Source organism: Martes martes (genome assembly GCF_963455335.1).
Source record: "Martes martes genome assembly, chromosome: 8".
Taxonomy (NCBI): Eukaryota; Metazoa; Chordata; class Mammalia; order Carnivora; family Mustelidae; genus Martes; species Martes martes.
Window position 1 is genome coordinate 136356764 of NC_137895.1, and position 20072 is coordinate 136376835.

General features: G+C 45.9%; 1 protein-coding gene across 2 annotated transcripts in view; it reads left to right on the plus strand.

The window, feature by feature from the left end:
* SFMBT2 (Scm like with four mbt domains 2) overlaps nt 1-20072 on the plus strand; it is a 225793-nt gene that overhangs the window by 158290 nt on the left and 47431 nt on the right. For both annotated transcript variants that reach the window (XM_080812563.1, XM_080812564.1), the window contains one exon: nt 5886-6012. In XM_080812563.1, the coding sequence (XP_080668689.1) occupies nt 5886-6012 (127 nt within the window). The remainder of the gene's footprint in view (nt 1-5885; nt 6013-20072) is intronic.

Genomic DNA, 20072 nt, shown 5'->3' on the forward strand with positions numbered 1-20072 from the left:
GGAGCAGCTCGTTCTGCTTCTCAACAACGGCAGCTGATACTGACATGATACACCACCCACCTTCCGCTGGCGAGAACCAGTCCCTCAGCCACACCTGCCATGGATGAGGCTGGGAGACGTGCCATGGCCGGGGAATTGTTCCAGCCACGAGTCCGTACTGTAGAGAGGGGAGGACACCTTTGGGTGGCCCCTTTTGCCACCGTTGCATGTGTATTTGCTGCGTGGGGCGCACTGTGGGTAAGCCCATGGATAGGAGATGCTCTGCCCTTGAGCTATATTCCCAGTATGGGATCGTCAGCGTCTTTCCTTGGATCACTTCGGTAAGACGCTAGCCCGGCCGTTCTCTGCTTCACTTACTTTACGCCGCTTCCTGGTTCAAGTAGAGCTGTTGGCTTGATGGCCCATGAACAGCCCTGTGTGAGTGTGTATGTGGGTGAGTGTGTGTGTGCGCGCATGTGTACTCGTTTAGTTATAGGAGTTGGTCATATAAAGTAGCTTATAAATTATTCATTGAAACCTTATCAGCCCTAGGAACTATGAAAAGGGATCTGGATTATTATTTCTGTTCTGAGAATGGGGCATAAATATATAGCCTTGTATGTTAAACATGCATTCAGTTATGAAAGTTAATTCCTTATGCTAAAAAAAAAAAAAAAAAGACTCAGTCCTCCAGTTGGGGATAGTGGATAGTACAGAGAGAGAGAGCTCCTAAATCAAAGACCTTCTCTGGGCATGTGCTCTTAGAGCTGCTGATTCCTTGGCACTCCCCTACCCCCCCCCCATAATTTGGACTGCGGGGCTCATAGCACACGAGAACTGAGAGGCAGAGGGGTTGGCTTCCTGGAGAAGCTCAGTAGCGAGCATGAGCCAGAGGTGGATTTCGAAGAATGAAGTAGGTTGATCGGCGGGCCAGCTTGTACTCACGTACATGGAAACACGTCAGTGGCAGAGTTGGAAACCAGGGCTTCTGAAATGACCAAAGGGCCTTTCTCCTGGCCGACGCTGCGTTTGCACAAAGGTTCTTCTGCAGCGTGGAAAGCTCCGCGTGGTGAGTCGAGGTGGTAGGATGGGGACGCTGTGTGGGCATGCCACCATGAGGATAGCTGCGGGCCAGCTCCCAGGGCTGATCAAGTGCCAGAGCGTCTCACTAGCCTCTTTACCATAGTGCCATCTCCTGTCACAGAGTCCCGGCCTCCTCCCCTTTCACTTAGGGTCGTGGACATACTTACCACATCCCCCCAACCCCCTGGAGTTGTGCTTTCTGCCTGACAAAAGGAATATCCCTTCCCTGCCTCTCCAGCCTTGGGAAGGAGGGAAATCCTGCCATGTCCCCTAGTTTTGTACATAGGGAGTGCTTTCTTCTGTGACAACATGGTTCCACTGCGGCTGCTTTCCACCCACCCTCTGCTCCCGTTCCGCCAGCAGCTGGCCGTGTGCGGTGTCGCCGTGGAGCAAGTAGCCGCATCCCCAGGTGGCCTCTGAGCTTTCAGGATTTAGCTTCCACGATGAAATTGCTCCTAATGAATATGCTGGCGTGTTCATTAGGAATGCACTTGTTACAAACATGCCCTCTTTGTTTCTGGCCCTCCGTTTATTTAATCGACAGGGTCGTTATCAGCCTGTTGGCATGTGCATTGCATTACCGATGCTTTGCTGAATTTTGTTAGCTCGCTACAAGTGCTCTTTAATGGAATGCTTATTATGAATTCATTTTTTAATCACACATCTTGTGTGTACGAGAGGAGAGGTGGTGTGGAAGTGGATTTCCCTGGGGACGTTTAACAATCTCCAGGCAGGGCTGAAATGGATTGACACAGGCAAATGCTTAGTAAAATAAACTCACAGGTAACAGTTTTGCTATTGATCTTTATAAATTACCCTCAAGCAGTGAGTTGAAACGAAAATAGGTTATGCGGTTGTCGCTTTCCCTTATTAAGGAGGATAAAATGCATTTTAACTTACTTAGAGGCTTTTCAGGCAGCCTATCGAGTCGTATTATCAAAAAGAAGCTCAATACATAGATGTGGACGGGGCGGGATGACTTGCAGAAAAATAACCCACCTAAAATCTCTGTGTTTCCTATTTCCAAAGAAACATAAAGGGAAAGTGCAGATTGCTTTCTCAACATTTGCTGGATAATTTTGTTCCGGTTACATAAAGATATAATTGCATTTACAACTTAACCTGCATACAAAGAGTTGTCACTGTGAATAACCTCAGTTTCTCCCCATGGGTCACATAAGGATGTAGCCTCTGTTATTTACGGGAACCTGTTAATTTCAGTTTATATATTTCAAAATAGATGTTTTCAGTATTGTAATGTCTGATTGAAATGTATAGTAGTGGATGGTTTTGGAAAATTTTATATTTATTTAAAAATAATGCTAGGAGGGAGTTTTGCTCTGAGTATTGGCTGAGTATTTCTTGGCTGAATTGACCCTCTGGCAGTCAACTATAGATTCTGGACAGGACACCGAGACAGCTACCTTGGGGGTGTGGCAAATGAACAAAAGTGAGCAGATCTGGAGGGGAGCAGGTTGCTTGGAAGGAACACGATGGGTTGTGTGATTTACTTTTTTTTCAGACTTTTTTGACAGTTGATGTATGAGGTAACAAAACCAGCAATATAAAAATCACAGTCTTTCTGGCCTGATGAACCAGATAACAGAATTTGGGCAACTGCAACTATTGGAAAGTGAAAGGAGTCACAGATAAGGAAGAGCCAGGAGAGAGAACCACAGATTCTGTGTATAAATTCTGCTTAAGCCTTTTTGGATTGTGTATTTTCCAGGCAAACTCCAGGCAGCCTAGTTAAGGACAAAAGACTGAGTGGGAGTTTGAGCTCCTTCTACAGTGTGCGTAGTTTGAGTCCAAACAAGTTAATTGCTTGCTAAAACGGAAAAAACCAACGCTCTTGGGAAGAACATAACACAATCCAGAGTCTCTGCCACATAACATTTAAAGCATCCAGACTTCAGAGTTGCTCAGCATATGAAGAAATAGGAAAATTCTCAGTAGAAAAGATAATCAATGGAGACCAAACCCAGCATGACCCAGATGTCAGAATTAGCAGACATGTTATTTTAAAACTCCCACTAAGACTAAGCTCGATGTAAAGCAGTGATTCCCAAAGTGTGGTCTTTAGGCCAGCAGCTCCAGCATCACCTGGGAACTTCTTGGAAATACAAATGTGGCCTTACCTCAAATCAAATGAATCACAAACGTTGGAGTAAGGCCTAGCAGTCTGGTTTTTTGTGTGTGTTTTTGTTGTTGTTATTGTTACTGTTTAAGATTTTATTTATTTACTTGACAGAGAGAGAGAGAGAGAGCGCACGCGCACAAGCAGGGAGAGCAGGAGAGGGAGGATGCAGGGCTCCATCCCAGGATCCTGGGATCATGACCTCAGCTGAAGGCTGACACTGAATCCACGGAGCCACCCGGGGGCCACCAGCAGTCTGTTTTTAAGAGGTTCTCCGGGTGATTCAGATGTATCCTAAAGTTTGAGAAGAAAATGTGAATGAGAAGGTAGGAAGTTCCAGAAGAGAAGTAGAAAGTATAAAAAAAAGAAATTCTAGGACTGAAACATATAATACCTAACATAAGCAAATTCATCGGAAGGGCTCCCAGGCAGAATGGAGGTGACAGGGAAGAGAGCTGATGACTTTGAGGATAGAAGTGATCCTATCTGAAGAACCAAGAGAGAAAGAAGACTGGGTGTGGGGAGTGAGAACAGAATCTCAGGGACCTGAGGGGTGATATCATATGTAGTTGGAGACCTAGAAGAAATGGCCACAGAGACTACGGAAGAGAAAATGTAGGAAGAAACAATGGCCAAAAGTTACCAAAGCAGCTGAAAATACTAAATGCACAGGTTCAGGAATCTCTGTGGGCCCCAAGTAGCATAAATGGGAAGACACCCAGCATAGTCAAACTGCTGATAACAGACATAAAGAGAAAAATCTTCAAAGCATCCAGAGAAAAAATGGCAGATCCCAAAGAGAGGAACAGCAGTTTGAATGACAGTGAACTTCACATCAGAGACAAGGGACATCAGAAGACAGTGAACCAGTGTTTGTAGAGTACTGAAAAGAAATCAACCACCAAAGCTAATGCTTCCTGAATGAAGAGAGAAACAGATACCTCACCAAGGAAGATACACAAATGACAAAGAAATGTGTGAAAAAAATGCTCCACATTTAATTTAATGCAAATTCAAGTCATGATTAGCAAGCACCGGACATGTATTAAAATGGTTAAAATTGGACAGCTTGCCAATACCAAGTGCTGAGGAGGGCATTTAGCCACTGGAATGCCCCACACTGCTGGTGGGAATGCAACGTGATCTATGGAAACTAATTTGGTGGTTTCCTAGAAAGTTAAACATACATTTACCATATGGTCCGGCAATTCCTGATCTAGAGAAATGAAAGCTGCACTCTGGGCTGCATTGTAGTCCCCCAAATTCATACAGTGGAAGTCCTAACCCATAGTACCTCACAGTGTGACTGTATTTGGAGTTAGAGTTTTCGAAGAGATAATTAAGGTATCATGAGGCATAAGGGGGAGCCTTAGTCCAGTAGGACTCGTTCCATATCAGAAGTGGTAATTAGGACACAGACCACGTACATGGAGGAGAGACTGGAGACAACAGAGGGAGAAGGCGGCTGTCTACAAGCCAAGGAGAGGGTCCTCAGAAGAAGCCAACCCTGCTGACACTGTGATCTCAGACTTCTAGCCTTTGGAACAGCGAGACAAATTTTTATTGTTAAAGCCGCCCAGCGTGTGGTATTTTGTTATGGTCTTCCAAGCAGACTCATAAACTCTGTTCACACAGAAACTTGCACTTGAATGTTTATGGCAGCTTTATTCACAATCACCAGAAATTGGAAACTGCTCGAATGTCCTTCAACTGGTAAATGGATGGACTGTGGCACCGCCCTAGAAACTACTCAGCAGTAAAACAGAACGAACTACCCATTCGTGGAGTAGCATGGATGAATCCCAGATGCATTTTGCTTCAGTGGAAGAAGCAAGACTACACAGTGTGTGGATCCATTTAAGGTGATCTCATGGAAAAGGCAACACTCTCGGAACAGGACACAGGTGCATGGTCCTGAAACTGGGAGCCAGGGAGGGACTGATCACCAAAGGGACAGTGCAAGGGCGTTTTGGAGGTGAAGGGACTGTTGTGCCTGTTGATAGAGGTTTATCACTGCGGGACCCTATACGCGTTTATCTAACAGCCCGAACCGTCACGGAACAGGGCACCCAAAAGAGTGAATGTTCCTAGGTGTAAGTTTTTTAAAAAGTGAATTTAGAAATAAAAGGAAGCCAAAAGCCACAAATGTAAAATAAATACGGTTTCAGATAAAACTGTGGGATGTCACCACCAGCTGACCTACACTAAAAACAGCGCCCAAGAATGTTCTTCGGGCTGGAGGAAACGATGCCAGAGGGAGACTCAGGCCGCCTCCGCGCACCCACGAATGTGCCCAGGCCTGCCGCGAGCGAGAAATACAGGGTAGGAGGAGAAATGTGCGCCTCAGTGATGCCGTAGAAGTAAGGCGCACACGGGGCCGGGCAGAGAACCCATCCTCTCCTTCAACAGTTATCTGTAGGCACCTGCGGTCTACCCGCAGAGCTCTCGTTCCGGGATGCAGACGGGGTCACGGTTCTCTTCCGGTGAGCCTGTTCGATGGATGAGCTCTGCGTGCCTGGGTGCGCCTGCGCGAGCCTGTGCGCCTGCGTGTGTCCATGCGCGGCCGCGCGTATCTGTGTGCGCCTGCGCATGCCTCGGTGCGCGCGTCCCTGCTTGGCCCGCGGGCCGCTCTGTTGCTGCACCTGCTTGCTGTGCCCTGGCTCAGTGTCCCGTCTCTCTCTTTCAGACCACGTTTAGTCGGGGTTTCACGAAGAACATGAAGCTCGAAGCCGTCAACCCCAGGAACCCAGGAGAGCTCTGCGTGGCCTCTGTTGTCAGCGTGAAGGGGAGGCTGATGTGGCTTCACCTGGAAGGTACGCTGGCTTCGCCCCCGTCCCGGGGAACGTAGGGTCCGCCTGGAAATGGCGAGGTACACACGGTGCTTCTCGGAAGTAACCCCTTCTTCTTTCCTTTCATTTAAACAGCTCTTAAGTTATTCAGGGATCTTAAGTAAGTGAAACTAATCAAGTATAAACTTGTTCGGAGGCTCTCATCTTAACTAATAATTTCATGAAATGAGATACTGGTGTGATCATCATGTTTGGAACACAGCGGTCTTTTTACATCTATGATTATAAAAGCTAATGTCACAATTAAATTAACATGAGTCACTAAAACTGGTATTTGAGGTCTTGGGTATTATGAGGATATAATTATATATTTGCATTTTAATATGAATAATACCCTTTACTTTGGTTCCTTCCATAGATGTTTAATTTTACCTTGAAATAGTCACTGGAAATGACTTTCTCCCCAAATATAATAATACACAAGATTTGTTTGTTTAATGATGTTTAAACTGTTTCTTAGAGCTACTTTTTTTTATAACTCTGCAGATAATTCAGAGAACATTATGCTTTATAAGCGGAACCATGATCAGATTTTAGATTGAGATAGAACACTGTGGTTTTTTATAGGTTATATTTTAAATGAGAAGGAATTAAGTCTGATTTGTAAGGTTTTCTCATTTTTCCGTGCTCTAAATTTTTGGGGTTTGTTGTTTGTTTTTTTATTTTCCTGGAATTCATAAGTTATTTTAAATGTATATGAAAAAAACAAGTCTAGTTATGAATAATAAAGGTAGCTCTCTTGGCCCATATCTCAGCCATCATGCCATGCTCCTACCACCACTGGTATAAAAATTTGCAAGGTCGTAGAACTGGTACTAATCTCGTCATTCTGTCTCTTTAGTAAGCAAGTCTAAGAAGCACCAAAATTCTGAGGCTGATGATCTCGATCTCAGAAATATTGTAGTCCAAGTGAGCGGGAAGGGTAGAGAGCAGTGATTGTACGTGAACATTATTTGTGTCGTTAATTCCTAGAAAAGTAGTTTAAAACATACTGTGGTTTAGGGTTTCAAAATCAATGTGCAATAAAAGGAAATTCTCCAAAAGTTGATTGCTTGGAGGATTTTCAAGTAAAATGGCTTGTAGCTGGAATTAGCCAAAAAGTAGACACAGGTAGGATGGTGATATTTCTGTAGCCACAGGAATAACACATGACCTTATTTTCACGACTATACGTAAAGTTGAGTCAACTGCTGTAGGAAAAACAAGATTCCTGCTGTGATTTCCAGTCCCTACATTAAACCTGCTTGCCTAATACTATGCTAAGCCACATTGCGAGATTGGGGTCTTGCTTGCATTATTAATTGGAAAACAAAAACGGTAGAGTTCACAGCCCATGTTTCACATTATGATTTAGTATGTTACTGTTAAAGTTCTTTGGCAGTCATTATTTATTTAGCAGTTTTTACTTCCAGGGTGCTTTACAGCTGTTAATTACCTAACACAGGCAGCAGTGAGAGAGTCCTAGTTTTTATAGATGGAGAAACAACACTAGCTAAGCTGTGAAGATATGCCTGGGGTCAGTTTCCTTGTCCTCGACATCTTTGTTGGTTAATTCATCAGACCTCACAGCTTTCCAATTCTTAAAAAGAATGAGAAGCAGCAACATTTAGCCCATATTGAACATTTTTGACAGCCTTTTCTCCTTATTACTGTTTTTCTTTGGATAGAAATTTCTGTTTTTATAGCAAAGAAACGTGAGGCAGCTCCCATCGGCTCTTATTCTCCAGAGCGCTTTCTTATCCTGTGGCAGTGAAATCACCATTAGGGAGCAGGTCAGAAAATAGATTGTCCATTTTTTTCCCAGACCTGGCACACTAAAAAAAGAAAATCTTTTTTTAATAAACAGTTTGTTGCATATTATCTTCTGGAGTCCTTGGTCAGAGTCATGCGTTTGATCAAAAAAGTAAAATGCCATTTTGTCTCTTTTTCTTGCTTGAATTTGGGGGGTTTTGGGTTTTGTTCTGTTTTAGATCTTCCTGAATATTACTTTTAAAGTCACAGTGAGCTTGGTGACCCTTACTTCTCATTGTTTCACAGTTTTATGTATATAGTATTTTCTGTCTTCAGTCCTGGGAATAAATGCTAGAGATTCACCATGGTGACTTTGTGGCTGTTAAATTATTTTTATGATGATGGGGATTCTGATTATAGACCATTTATTTACTTGACACTGTAAATGTAGAAAGTACTTTGTAACAATTTATTAGTTATTTTTATGCATTAAATTGATTTGAAGTAGTTTCAACACATGGCTAATTGACCACTTTTAGGTAATTAAAATGATCATTTTTAATCTACTAGTTGACTTCTCTTGAAGTCAGTTCTTTAAGTGTCTATAAAAGAGCTGATGTCGAGGAGTGGGCCATGAATGAAATACAGGAGATGGAGGTGGTACTATCTTAGACGCATATTTAAAAAGAATTGCAAGCTCTCACCACTGACGGGTAGCAAGCGCAATTTATGATGATGGGGTTTTTGTGTTTGAGAGAAGACGTTGTGGTGCTTTCTCTTCTGTGTTAATACTCTGCTTCAGGTGATTTGCTCTATAATTATAAGCGTTGGCCGCGTAGCACGAGTTGCTCTCAGTGGTAATGCCCCCGGCCTTGCAGCCCCGCGCTCCTGCGTCTGCATCCCCACACGCCGCGCCACTTCACGCGCCTTCCAGATCTTTGTCTCCGGGGATAGGGTGTGGGTCTCCCACCTGTCCTCAGGGTGCCCCTCTCCCTTCCACCGGTCCTCAGGGCTCCCCACTCTCTCTTCCACCTGTCCTCAGGGCACCGCACTCTCCCTTCCACTCATCTTCATGCACCCCTGCACCCTTCCACCTGTCCTCAGGGTCCCCCCCCCCTTTCTACCCGTCTTCTCGACATTCCCACTCCCTGCTCCCTTCCTAAGAGGGCTTACATCTTTGCCTTCCTTCGCTTCTATTACCCCCATTATTATTAATATTTTTCTCCTGTTTAGAAGAGATGTGATAAACTCCACTTTCCTGGATATATTACTTTTATTCTTCTGGCTGAGGCAGAAATTCCTCCTATGCCATAAAAGGGATGGTGACCAGCAGGCTTCATTTCTGCAGAATTATTTAACACTTTTAGGCGATGCCACTACAGCAGTTTTTGAAGAGAGCTCTGGAAGGGGACACCAAAACCTGGTTTGCCATTGGGAGCACTCTTACTCGTGAAAGGGGGCAGGGGACTCTCGGCAGGCCTTCTTGTGCTTTGCACGTGGGGAGGGAATGATGCCCCATAGGAGTTCTTACCCACTGCTTTCGGTTCTGTTTATTATTAAAACACAAACATGCAGAGGACCAAAAAAACAAAGATGACTGAGAATCTGCAGGTCTGTGGAGAGGAATCAAAATCTTTTTTTTTTTTAAAGATTTATTTATTTATTTACTTATTTATTTTTTTGAGAGAGAGAAAGAGAAGGAGAATGAGAACGGGAATGGGCAGGAGGGGCAGAGGGAGAATCCAAGGCAGGCACCCCGCTGGGTGGGGAGCCCGTCACGGGGCTTGATCTCACGACCCTGGGATCACGACCTGAACTGAAACCCAAGAGTCTTCTGCTTAACGCACCGCACCACCCGGTGCCCCAAGAAATCTTAAGAGCAGGGAGGTGTAGTCAAACCCAAATTAGGTTATTACCAACGTCTCCTGGTCTTTATTTTTTGCTACTGTCTGAAATCTGGAGAAAACAAAACCTTTCCACGCTCAGTCCTGGAGAAACCTGCTGTGTCAGCGTCAGTCTGTGAGTCTGCCGTGAATGGCCTCGGGCAGTAGCTTTCTAGCGTTCTGGAAACCCGGGCGGTGGCTGCTGGCTTCCCGTCGCACATCGACAAGCCCAGCACATGCCGGGCTGCGCGTCTGTGCGCCCCGGTTGCCGCCGCCGAGGGCTGTCCGGAGCAGCCTGCGGGCTCTTGGAGCCAGAGCCTCGCGTAGAATTTCAGCGGAGGTATTTAAGCACAGGACGCAGTTGTGAGTTCTCCTTCTCCCCTCTTGAGAAATGCACGCATTTTGGAACGGTCCAGTGACCTTTCCTGATTGATCTGCTTTTCTCTTGGCTCCTTGGCTGGGGCGAGGTCGGCCTGCCTCTGCTGTTTCCCATCCTCCACTTGCTCTGAGTGTTAGGCCAGCGTCCCAGAGCCAGGGCACCTGGGTCCTTAGTGACAGCGGGAAGGTGCAAACCCTTCGCTTTCCACACGAGCCCGTTTGCTGCACTTGCGGTTTCCCTGTCCCGGTGCTTCTGACTCTCAGTCACTCTGCTTCGAATTTTCTGGAGAGTAAACACCCAGCCGCCTGCCGGGGGAGGCATCCCCTGGCTGTGCACAGTCAGCGAGGGAAGGAGTGGTCTGACTGCTTCTTGGGGACACGTGGGATCAGCCGCCTTTCCTCTGTTGCAGACCGGCCGGCCGTTGCCTCTCAAAGCCTCCCCGTCTGTCTGCCGCGCGCGCCTGCTTAGGGCCTCGAGGCTGGATCGTCTTGTTTCTTGCCTTCCTTGTCCTCTCGCTTTGTAGAGCTCTGATGAGTGAGTGAATGAGCCTGTGGGCAAATCAAGTGCATGAGGTAACGTGCTAAGTAAGGCTGAGGAGGTTTCTCGCCCGAGCCCCTCGGTGGCAGAGTTGATTCCGTGAGGCATAGGGATGAGGGCCCAAGCCAGGTCGCCATGAAGACATATTTAATGGAGGGCTTAGGCCGTTCCTGTAACAGATTCCTGGAAAATTCAGTCTGTTTTGGACAAGTGATCTTACTAGAACTGAGAATGTGCTGAAATTCCTAGAATGGTCCCAGTTCCACAACGGATGTTTACATTTGTGATGAGACAGGCCCATTTGAGAATCCAGTGCAGGTGACTGACACTCAGGAAAAAGCACTTGCACACATATGCAATTTTTGGTGCAACTTCAGACCATCCACAGAGCCTCTCAAAACTGTTCTTGGATGGGCGTCCTTGGAATTCATGGACCCCAGATTGGAACCCCTGCAGTAGACATTCTCAGGACATATTAGTAGATATTAGTTTTGTGTCATCCACTGTGTGGCTTCTAGCCCCGGGTGGCTCCTTTGTTTTAAGTTACACGGAATCATAATTTTAGTTCCCGCATTGGGCTGTCTGTGGTCATGCACTGTCACGTGAGGCTGGAGGCTGCTGTTGGGGGCAGCTCCTGGACGTCCGCTTTCTTACAGAAGGTTCTTTTGGGCAGCACTAGTTCCAGATGCTCCGCTTGAGGAAGAAGTGAGCCCCTTAGGCCTGTTGAGGCTCAGAACTCAGATTCTCTTGGGATGTGGGGGCAGTAACGTGCTGTGTCCTCTGATCAGTAGCTCAGTGCCAGGCTGTACATTTCATTTATCATCCAGGGGAGTGAGGTTTTAGGACTCTGAGAACTTAGAAACAAGATGGAGAGTCTCTCTGCTCCGGGGTCAGCCAAGAAGCACGGTGTTTCAAGCAGGACGGGATTGTGCCGGGAAGCAGGGTCCCTCTATGATCACTGAGCAGGCTCTTCTTATCAAGGACATGGTGGCGTCCCCCAAGGGCAGGAAGCTTTAGTCTCTGGTCTGCTGTGGGCTTCAGCCACGAAGCGTGTCGAGGGTACAGTGGCACCGCTGCCGCAGCTCTAGCCACTCTTAAAGCTTAAGAACAGAAATGGGGGGCGCCTGGGTGGCTCAGTGAGTTAAGGCCTCTGCCTTCGGCTCAGGTCATGATCCCAGGGTCCTGGGATCGGGCCCCGCGTGGGGCTCTCTGCTCAGCAGGGAGCCTGCTTCCCTTCCTCTCTCTCTGCCTGCCTCTCTCCTTACTTGTGATCTCTATCTGTCAAATAAATAAATTAAAAAAAAAAAAGAACAGAAATGGAAGTATTGAGTCTGTTACAGACTTCACGGCCTCGCTTGCTGGCGGTGAGAACCACAAGAAGATCACCCCTGCCTCCTGCTGTCCTCCCACCTCCCACGGGTAGAAAACCGCCAGGGGAGCCTGCTTTGTCCCTGGGATCTAGTGCACAGGAGAGGCTGGGAGCTCTGTGTCTCGGGTCTCCCTCCACTGTTGGCCATAACCAGCTTTTCCCTTTGCCTGCCTGGTCACGAGAGAAAACCTGGTTCTGCGGCAAATAGAATATACAGGGTCTTCGATCACCTGCTGGCATGATGGAGGTGTATTCCTTTCATGGAGGTAGCTGCTGAACCGTTCATCACTTCGAAACAAAGTAACGATGCCAGACTCGCCTTGTTAACTCCGCTCCCATTCGGGCCAGCATCCGAGTGCCCGTGTGAGCATCTGAGTGTCTGCGCATCCGTGGGGAGACCTTGCATTTGCGTGGATGACTGGCACCCCCCAGGACCGATGTCCTGCCCTTTCTATGACTAGTGATTACTTTCCTGCCTCCAGTCCTCCTCACACCCCTGTCTTCTATTCCTCTTGCTAAGAAGTTTGATACATATTCTCCATCTCTGGCTTTGGTTGGTTGTTTTTGTTTTTTTCCTTATGATGCTTTTTCGACCTGAGTTTTCCCACCGTCACTGATAATTCCCCATCTGTAGGTTGTCCCCGTCCCTTTTTCTCTTTGCAGCATTCGAACCACATTGACCCTCCTTCAAAGCCTCCCTCCATCTCTTTTCCAGAATGCTGCGCCAGGCACAGACTCTTTCTCCGATGAGCATTCCTGGCTTTACTTTGTTCAGCTTCCCTCACGTAAAGGTCGGAGCTCTTTGAAGTGCTTTTCTTCCCCAGTGCCTGCGCAATCTCGTCTCTCTGTGGCTTTGGGAGCTGTTCTGTGCTGACGACGCCAGCACTCATGGCAGACCCCCCCACCGGTCCTAGTTTTAGTTGCCAGCACAGTGTCCCCCAGCCAGATGTCATTTGTTACCCCGACATTTGCTCTGCTTGAGTTTCCCCTCAAACCCACGTGAGAAATCCAGAGACCATCCAAACCAGCGCATGGCTGCCCACGGCCCACCACTGTGACTGGGGCGTCCCCTCGGCAACCAGTGCCCCTGCCTGACTCAGTCTTCAGTGCCCCGGCCGCCCTCTGGCCCAGGTCTTCATCCCCCCGCCCCCACAGTTGTTCCCCGGCTGCTGCCCTGCCACCCTCCTGGGGCCCTAGGAGTTCGTGTTGTAATACAGCAGCCGTGGCTTCCTCCTCCTTAGTCCGTCTGTCTGTCTCCTGGAGCCAGGTCTCCTGCTCCAGCACGTGGATTCGGCAGCCCCCTCTCCCGTCAGTGTTACCTCCCTGTGTGCCATCAGAACAGAGCACTTATGACGTCTGCAGACATCCTGGCACCGTCACTGGTGCTGGGAGCCACTGTGCAGGACTGTGCTCCTGTCTTTGTCTATCACACAGCACAGTATTTGGACGAGAGTTCGTGTGCATTTTTCTCACTAAATGCTTGCTGACTAGATAAGAGGCATAAATAAAATCTTGTGTTTCCGAGCAAGAAAGTGATTTAAGAGACAGCAGTCCCTTAAGAACTGCTAGCAGGTTCTTTGAAATAATTAATAAGATCGATGAACCCCTAGCCAGACTTAATCAAAAAGGAATGAGAAAGGACCCAGATTAATAAAATCTTGAATGAAAGAGGAGAGATCATGACCAACACCAAGGAGATAAAATTTTAAGAACATATTATGAACAACCATATGCCAATAAATTAAGCAATCTGGAAGAAATGGATGCATTCCTGGACACATAGAAACTACCAAAACTGAAGCAGGAAGAAATAGAAAACCTGAACAGACCCAAACCAATAGACCCTTAACCAACAGACCTATAACCAGCTTCCAAACAAGTGAAGCAGTAATCAAAAATCTCTCAACAAAACAGAGTTCAGGGCTGGATGGCTTTCCAGAGGAATTCTGCCAAATATTTAAAGAAAAAATAATACTTATTCTTCTGAAACTGTTTCAAAAAATAGAAATGGAAGGAAAACGTCAAACTTGTTCTATGAGGCCAGCATTACCTTGATTCCAAAACCAGACAAAGACGCCACCAAAAAGGAGAATTACAGACCAATATCTCCGATGAACAAGGATGCAAAAATTCTCACCAAGATACTGGCCAATAGGATCCGACAGTACATTAAAAAGATTATTCACCACCACCAAGTGGGATTTATTCCTAGACTTCAGGGGTGGTTCAACATTTGCAAATCAGTCAACATGGTACATCATTAATAAGACAAAGGACAAGAACCATGTGATCCTCTCAATTGATGCAAAAAAACCATTTGACAAGTACAACATCCTTTCTTAAGACTCTTCACAGTGTAGGGATAGAGGGAACACACCGCAAGATCATAAAAGCCGTATACAGAAAGCTCACAGTGAATAGTATTCTCGTGGGGAAGAATGCAGCTTTACCCCTAAGGTGTGCAGTACGACAGATGCCCACTCTCACAACTGTTGCTCAGCATAGTACTAGAAGTCCCAACCTCAGCAATCAGACAACAAAAAGAAATAAAAGGCACCTGAAAAGCAAAAAGAAGTCAAACTCTGACTCTTTGCAGGTGACATGATACTTTATGTGGAAAACCCAAAGACTCCACCCCAAAATGGCTGGAACTTCTAGAGCAATTCAGCAACGTGGCAGGATACAAAATCAATGCATAGAAATGAGTTGCATTTCTATATACTAATGAAGTGACTGAAGAAAGAGAAATTAAGAAATCATTCCCATTTATAATAGCACCCAAACCCATAAGATACCCAGGAATAAACCTAACCAAAGAGGTAAAGGATCTGTACTCAGAAAACTATAAAGTACTCATGAAAGAAATTGAGAAAGGCACAAAGAAATGGAAAAACATTCAGTGCTTTAGGTTGGAAGAACAAATACTGTCAAAATTTCTATGTTACCCAGAGTAATCTACATACTCAATGTAATCCCTATCGAAATACCATCAGCATTGGGGCGCCTGGGTGGCCCAGTGGGTTATAGCCTCTGCCTTCGGCTCGGGTCACGATCCCAGGGTCCTGGGATTGAGTCCTGCTTTGGGCTCTCTGCTCGGCGGGAAGCCTACCTCCCCATCTCTCTCTGCCTGTCTCTTTGCTTACTTGTGATCTCTGTCTGTCAAATAAATAAATAAAATCTTTAAAAAAAAAATACCATCGGCATTTTTCACAGAGCTGGAAGAAATAATCCCAAAATTTGTATGTAACCAGAAAAGACCCCAAATTGCCAGAGGAATGCTGAAAAAGAAAACCGAAGCTGGGGACATCATGATGCTGGACTTCAAGCTCTGTTACAAAGCTGTCATCATCAAGACAGTATGGTACTGGTACAAAAACAGACACGTAGATCAATGGAACAGAATAGAGAGCCCAGAAATGGACCCTCAGCTCTGTGGTCAACTCATCTTCCACAAAGCAGGAAAGAATGTCCAATGGAAGAAGGACGGTCTCTTCAGCAAATGGTGTTGGAAAATTGGACAGCCACATGCAGAATAAAACTGGACCATTTTCTTATACCATACACAAAGATAAACTCAAAATAGATGAAAGACCCAAATGTGAGACAGGAATCCATAAAAATCCTAGAGGAGAACACAGGCAGCAACCTCTTTGACCTTGGGCGCAGCAACTTCTTGCTACACACATCTCCAAAGGCAAGGGAAACAAAGGCAAAAATGAACTATTGGGACTTCATCAAGATAAAAAGTTTCTGCACAGCAAAGGAAGTAGTCGACAAAACTAGAAGACAGCCTACAGAATGGGAGAAGATATTTGCAAGTGTCTAATCAGATAAAGGGCTAGTATCCAAAATCTATAAAGAACTTATCAAACTCAACACCCAGTGAACAAAAAAATCCAGTGAAAAAAAGGGGAGAAGATACGAACAGACACTTCTCCAAAGAAAATGTACAAATGGCCAACAGACACATGAAAAAATGCTCAACTCGGCATCAGGGAAATACAAATCCAAACCTCCTCACACCAGTCAACAGCAAAAATTAACAAGGCAGGAAACAACAAATGTTGGTGAGGATGCAGAGAAAGGGGAGCCCTCCTACACTCTTGGTGGGAATGCAAGCTGGTGCAGCCACTCTGAAAAACAGCATGGAGGTTCTTCAAGAAGTTAAAAATAGAGCTACCCTATGACCCAGCAGTAGCCCCCAGATACAGATGTAGTGATCCAAAGGGGCACCTACATCCCAATGTTCATAGCAGCAATAGCCAAACTGAGGAAAGAGCCACGATGCCCTTCAACAGATGAATGGATAAAGCAGATGTGGTCCCTATGCACAGTGGAATATTACTCAGCCATCAGAAAGGATCGACACTTACGTTTACAATGACGTGGATGGAACTGGAGGGGATTATGCTAAGTGAAATAAGTCAGTCAGAGAAAGACAATTATCATATGGTTTCACTCATATGTGGAACATAAGAAACATTACGGAAGAGGATAGGAGAGAAAACTGAACAGGAAGAAATCAGAGGGGGAGACAAACCATGAGAGACTCTTAACTCTAGGGAACAAACTGAGGGTTGCTGGAGGGAAGATGGGTAGGGGATGGGGTAACCGGGGGATGGGTATTGAGGGCACATGATGTGGTGAGCACTGGGTATTATGACTGAATGAACCTCTGAAACCAATAATGATATGTTGGCTAATTAAATCTAAAACAAATGATCTGCTCTCTTGCCAACTGGAATTTTGAGCCAGTGAGATATTTTATACGTGTAAGTTAACATTCAGAACCTCTCTGGCCAGCTTTTTCCTATGCTTGGGTCAGTTCCAGTAAATCTATGGGAATCCCGTGAAATTGCACCTTCCTCAGACCTGGTGCCTCGGGGTCCCAGGCAGGGATTGGAGTCTGCATTTGGGTACCACAGATGGTACTTCTGTGTGCGTAAAGGGTTCTGAGATCTAATGGGCGAGGTGTGGCATGGTTTAAAGGGACTCGTGTTGACGTGACCCCTTATGGGTAGGAGACCAGGTGCGGAAAACTGCCCCTTAAGCCTTTCTGTACTTTGTGGAAAAGTCAGGTGGTTAATAAGCATTTCGCAGAGACTTGCAAAAATCAAACAAGGGAAAATGCAAATGCGAAAGTAATTATATTTCAAGACAGTGTGGGTGGTTTTAAAATCTTTAAAAGGAGGTATGGCCTGCATGAGACAATTTTGGGAGAAGCTGCCTCAGCAGATCGGGCTGAGAGCAACGTTTCCTGCACGTTAAAGAGGGCAGTTGGAGAGTGGGAGCTGTCTGTGGGCACAGGCTTTTAATCCTCCCAAATCTGTTTTGTTCCCAAAGCTGATGCTCGATTAGACGGGTTCTTGGTGACCAGCGGCAGAAATGGGCCGGCTCTCCTAGGCAAGATGTGAATTGGGGGGGAAGGCTTTTGACGGGGGTCTGGGGGATCGCCTCTCCAAAGGCTTTGCTGCAGGAACCCACACAGAGTTTGCCCTTGGGATGGTTGTGACGCCTGACCTGACCACCTTCCTGTGGTCATCTGCCCGCACCAAGGGCAGGTCTGGCTTCTTCCCCTTTTGTGGGAGGCGGTGGTGACTGCCTTATCTGGGGAAGTCTGCAGGAGGGCTGTGAGGCCCGAATAGGACCGGGATGATGCCAAACAGACCAATCCAAACCCCAAACAGAAACGAGAACAAGAGAAAGAAGAAGGTCACCTGAAACGCCTCTGGAGTTAGACTTATTTAGGGTCAAATCGTGGATCCACCCCTTGCTGCTCTTCGATCATCTTCTGTGCCTCAGGTTACTCATCTGTAAAATGGGGCTGTGTCTGGTCCCTGTCCCTTAGGGTCGTTGTAAAGATTAAACATTCGGGGAAGTGTCGGGCCCGATGTCAGTGCTTGCAAGCTTGCAGTCCCGCAGGCATTTCTCTCTCCACTCACACATCCGATCCCACTTCTGGAGTTTCCCTCCAGACCGCTGTTTCCTGTCACCTCTCGATCTTGCTGCCCACAGTTTGCCTGTTTGGTCCTTAGAAATTTGGCTCCACGGCTGATAAAGGGACATGACAGTCTGGCTTGGTAGGTGGGTCTTTGCAGGTGGAAGGAGGTGGGCGGATGGCCCCTGGGGTTTCCGACACTCAGATCACCGGAGCACTTTCCCTCTCCAACACCTTATCTTTCCATCCCGTGCTTGAGCCCGTCCGCATTTGCTGTGGCCTTTGACTCGAGCAAGGCTACCTTGCTTCCTTAAATACCTCTTGCTAGTCTTCCTTTCCCACCTTTTTTTTTTTTTTTAAATTACCTTACTGACTGGCTGACTTGTTTTTGTTTTGTTTTTAAGATTTTATTTATTTATTTGACAGATAGATCACAAGTAGGCATAGAGGCAGGGAGAGAGAGAAGGGAGGAAGCAGGCTCCCTGCTGAGCAGAGAGCCCGATGCGGGGCTCGATCCCAGGACGCTGGGATCATGACCTGAGCCGAAGGCAGCGGCTCTAACCCACTGAGCCACCCAGGCGCCCCCCTTTCCCACCTTATAACAGAAGTGTGGGGCTCGTTCTGATTCTCTTCCTCAAGCCTCTTCCGGAGGGCAGGTGGAACTTTGTGGAAGGGAACAGTATCCAATGAGGGGATGACGCAGTCTCTGGATGTGGCACATGGCAGAACTATTTTAAGGTTCCAAAGTGACTCTTACAAATTTACATGCTTTGTGAATATGGAACATCTCTGTCCTCTTAGCGAAATGATTCGTCATAGTGTGGTTTTATTTCCCGTTAAGGTCACTTGCCCGTCATTAATCTGGCCTCTGTGGCAGTAGGGTCTGTGCGTGAGACTCTTTTTGTTCTTGGGGCATTTGTGTTGTGTGATTATTGTGGTGGTAGTGAGTTTGGGATTATAAATTAGTTGATTCATTCGCAAGGGCCAAAAATACATGAAAGTGTCCATGGTCAGAGTCTCTCTCCCACTCCTGCTCCTGTCCCTCGGTGCCCTAGTTCCTCTCCCAGCAGACGCCCACTGTATTAGAATTTTACACTTCATTCCAGATTTGTCTTATGCACATATAAATATGTTATCTCCCCCTTTTTTAAACAGATGGTAGCATACTACATATCCGCAATGTTCCATACTCTGCCTTTATTTGACTCAACATATACATATACATCTTTATATATAAGTATACAAAGAGGTTTCTCATCCTTTTTTTACAGTGGAAGAAGATCCTGTCATACGGTGTACCATAATTTATTTAAGTACTTCTCCATAGAGATTGAGGCTTCTTGATAGTTTTTGAGATGAAAGTTCTAGATAAGGATGAGCAAGTAGAATTCATATTGACGGATGCAGCTAAAATGAACTCCAGGGTTGAGCATGACCTTGTGTTGTTCACAGAGGGTGTCCTATAAAATGGTAAGACTATTGCAGCAGTCCACTAAGCTTTCTATAGGTAGTTTTGGAAACCCTAGACTAATCAAGGAAAATCGCATACATTTGTAATGGATTATTTTGTAAGCTAGTGGGTCCCTGGTCTTGGAAAATAGTGGGTTATTTTTTATAAAGATTATTCCGAGTTCAGCCAGGTGTATCTAATTGTAGATATGTCCTAGTTCCTAGGACATAAGGAATCGATACCCATCATTCAGAATAAGATTGGAAAAGTTTCATGGTCAGGAAAATGTTCCTGGGAGATAACTAACCCACTTTTCCATCTGTTCCTATTCAACAGATGCCTTAATGGGTAAGATTTGAAGGTGCAAGGAAGGCAGGATTATAACTTCTTGAAGATGTAGTCGCTATCATGTTGCAGCTCATAAATATTTGTTTTGAATGCAGAACATGATTGAAGAATTTTAAAGTATGGTACAGACAGCCATATAAATATAGTACTGTATACGTTGCTTTGGAAGTGTATATATTAAGGCATTAATAGCAAGTGATGTTTGAGCCAGCAGAATATTGGAAGATCAAGGTCATGATTCAGGAAGGAACAGGCTATCAAGTTTACCTTATGCTTCTTTTCAAAGTACTACTTTGACCTTGAAAATCTTACTTGTACCTAAAGGTAAGTCAGGAGATACATATATATGTTGTAGATGAATTCAGCCCATTGGCAAAATTGCTGAGTAG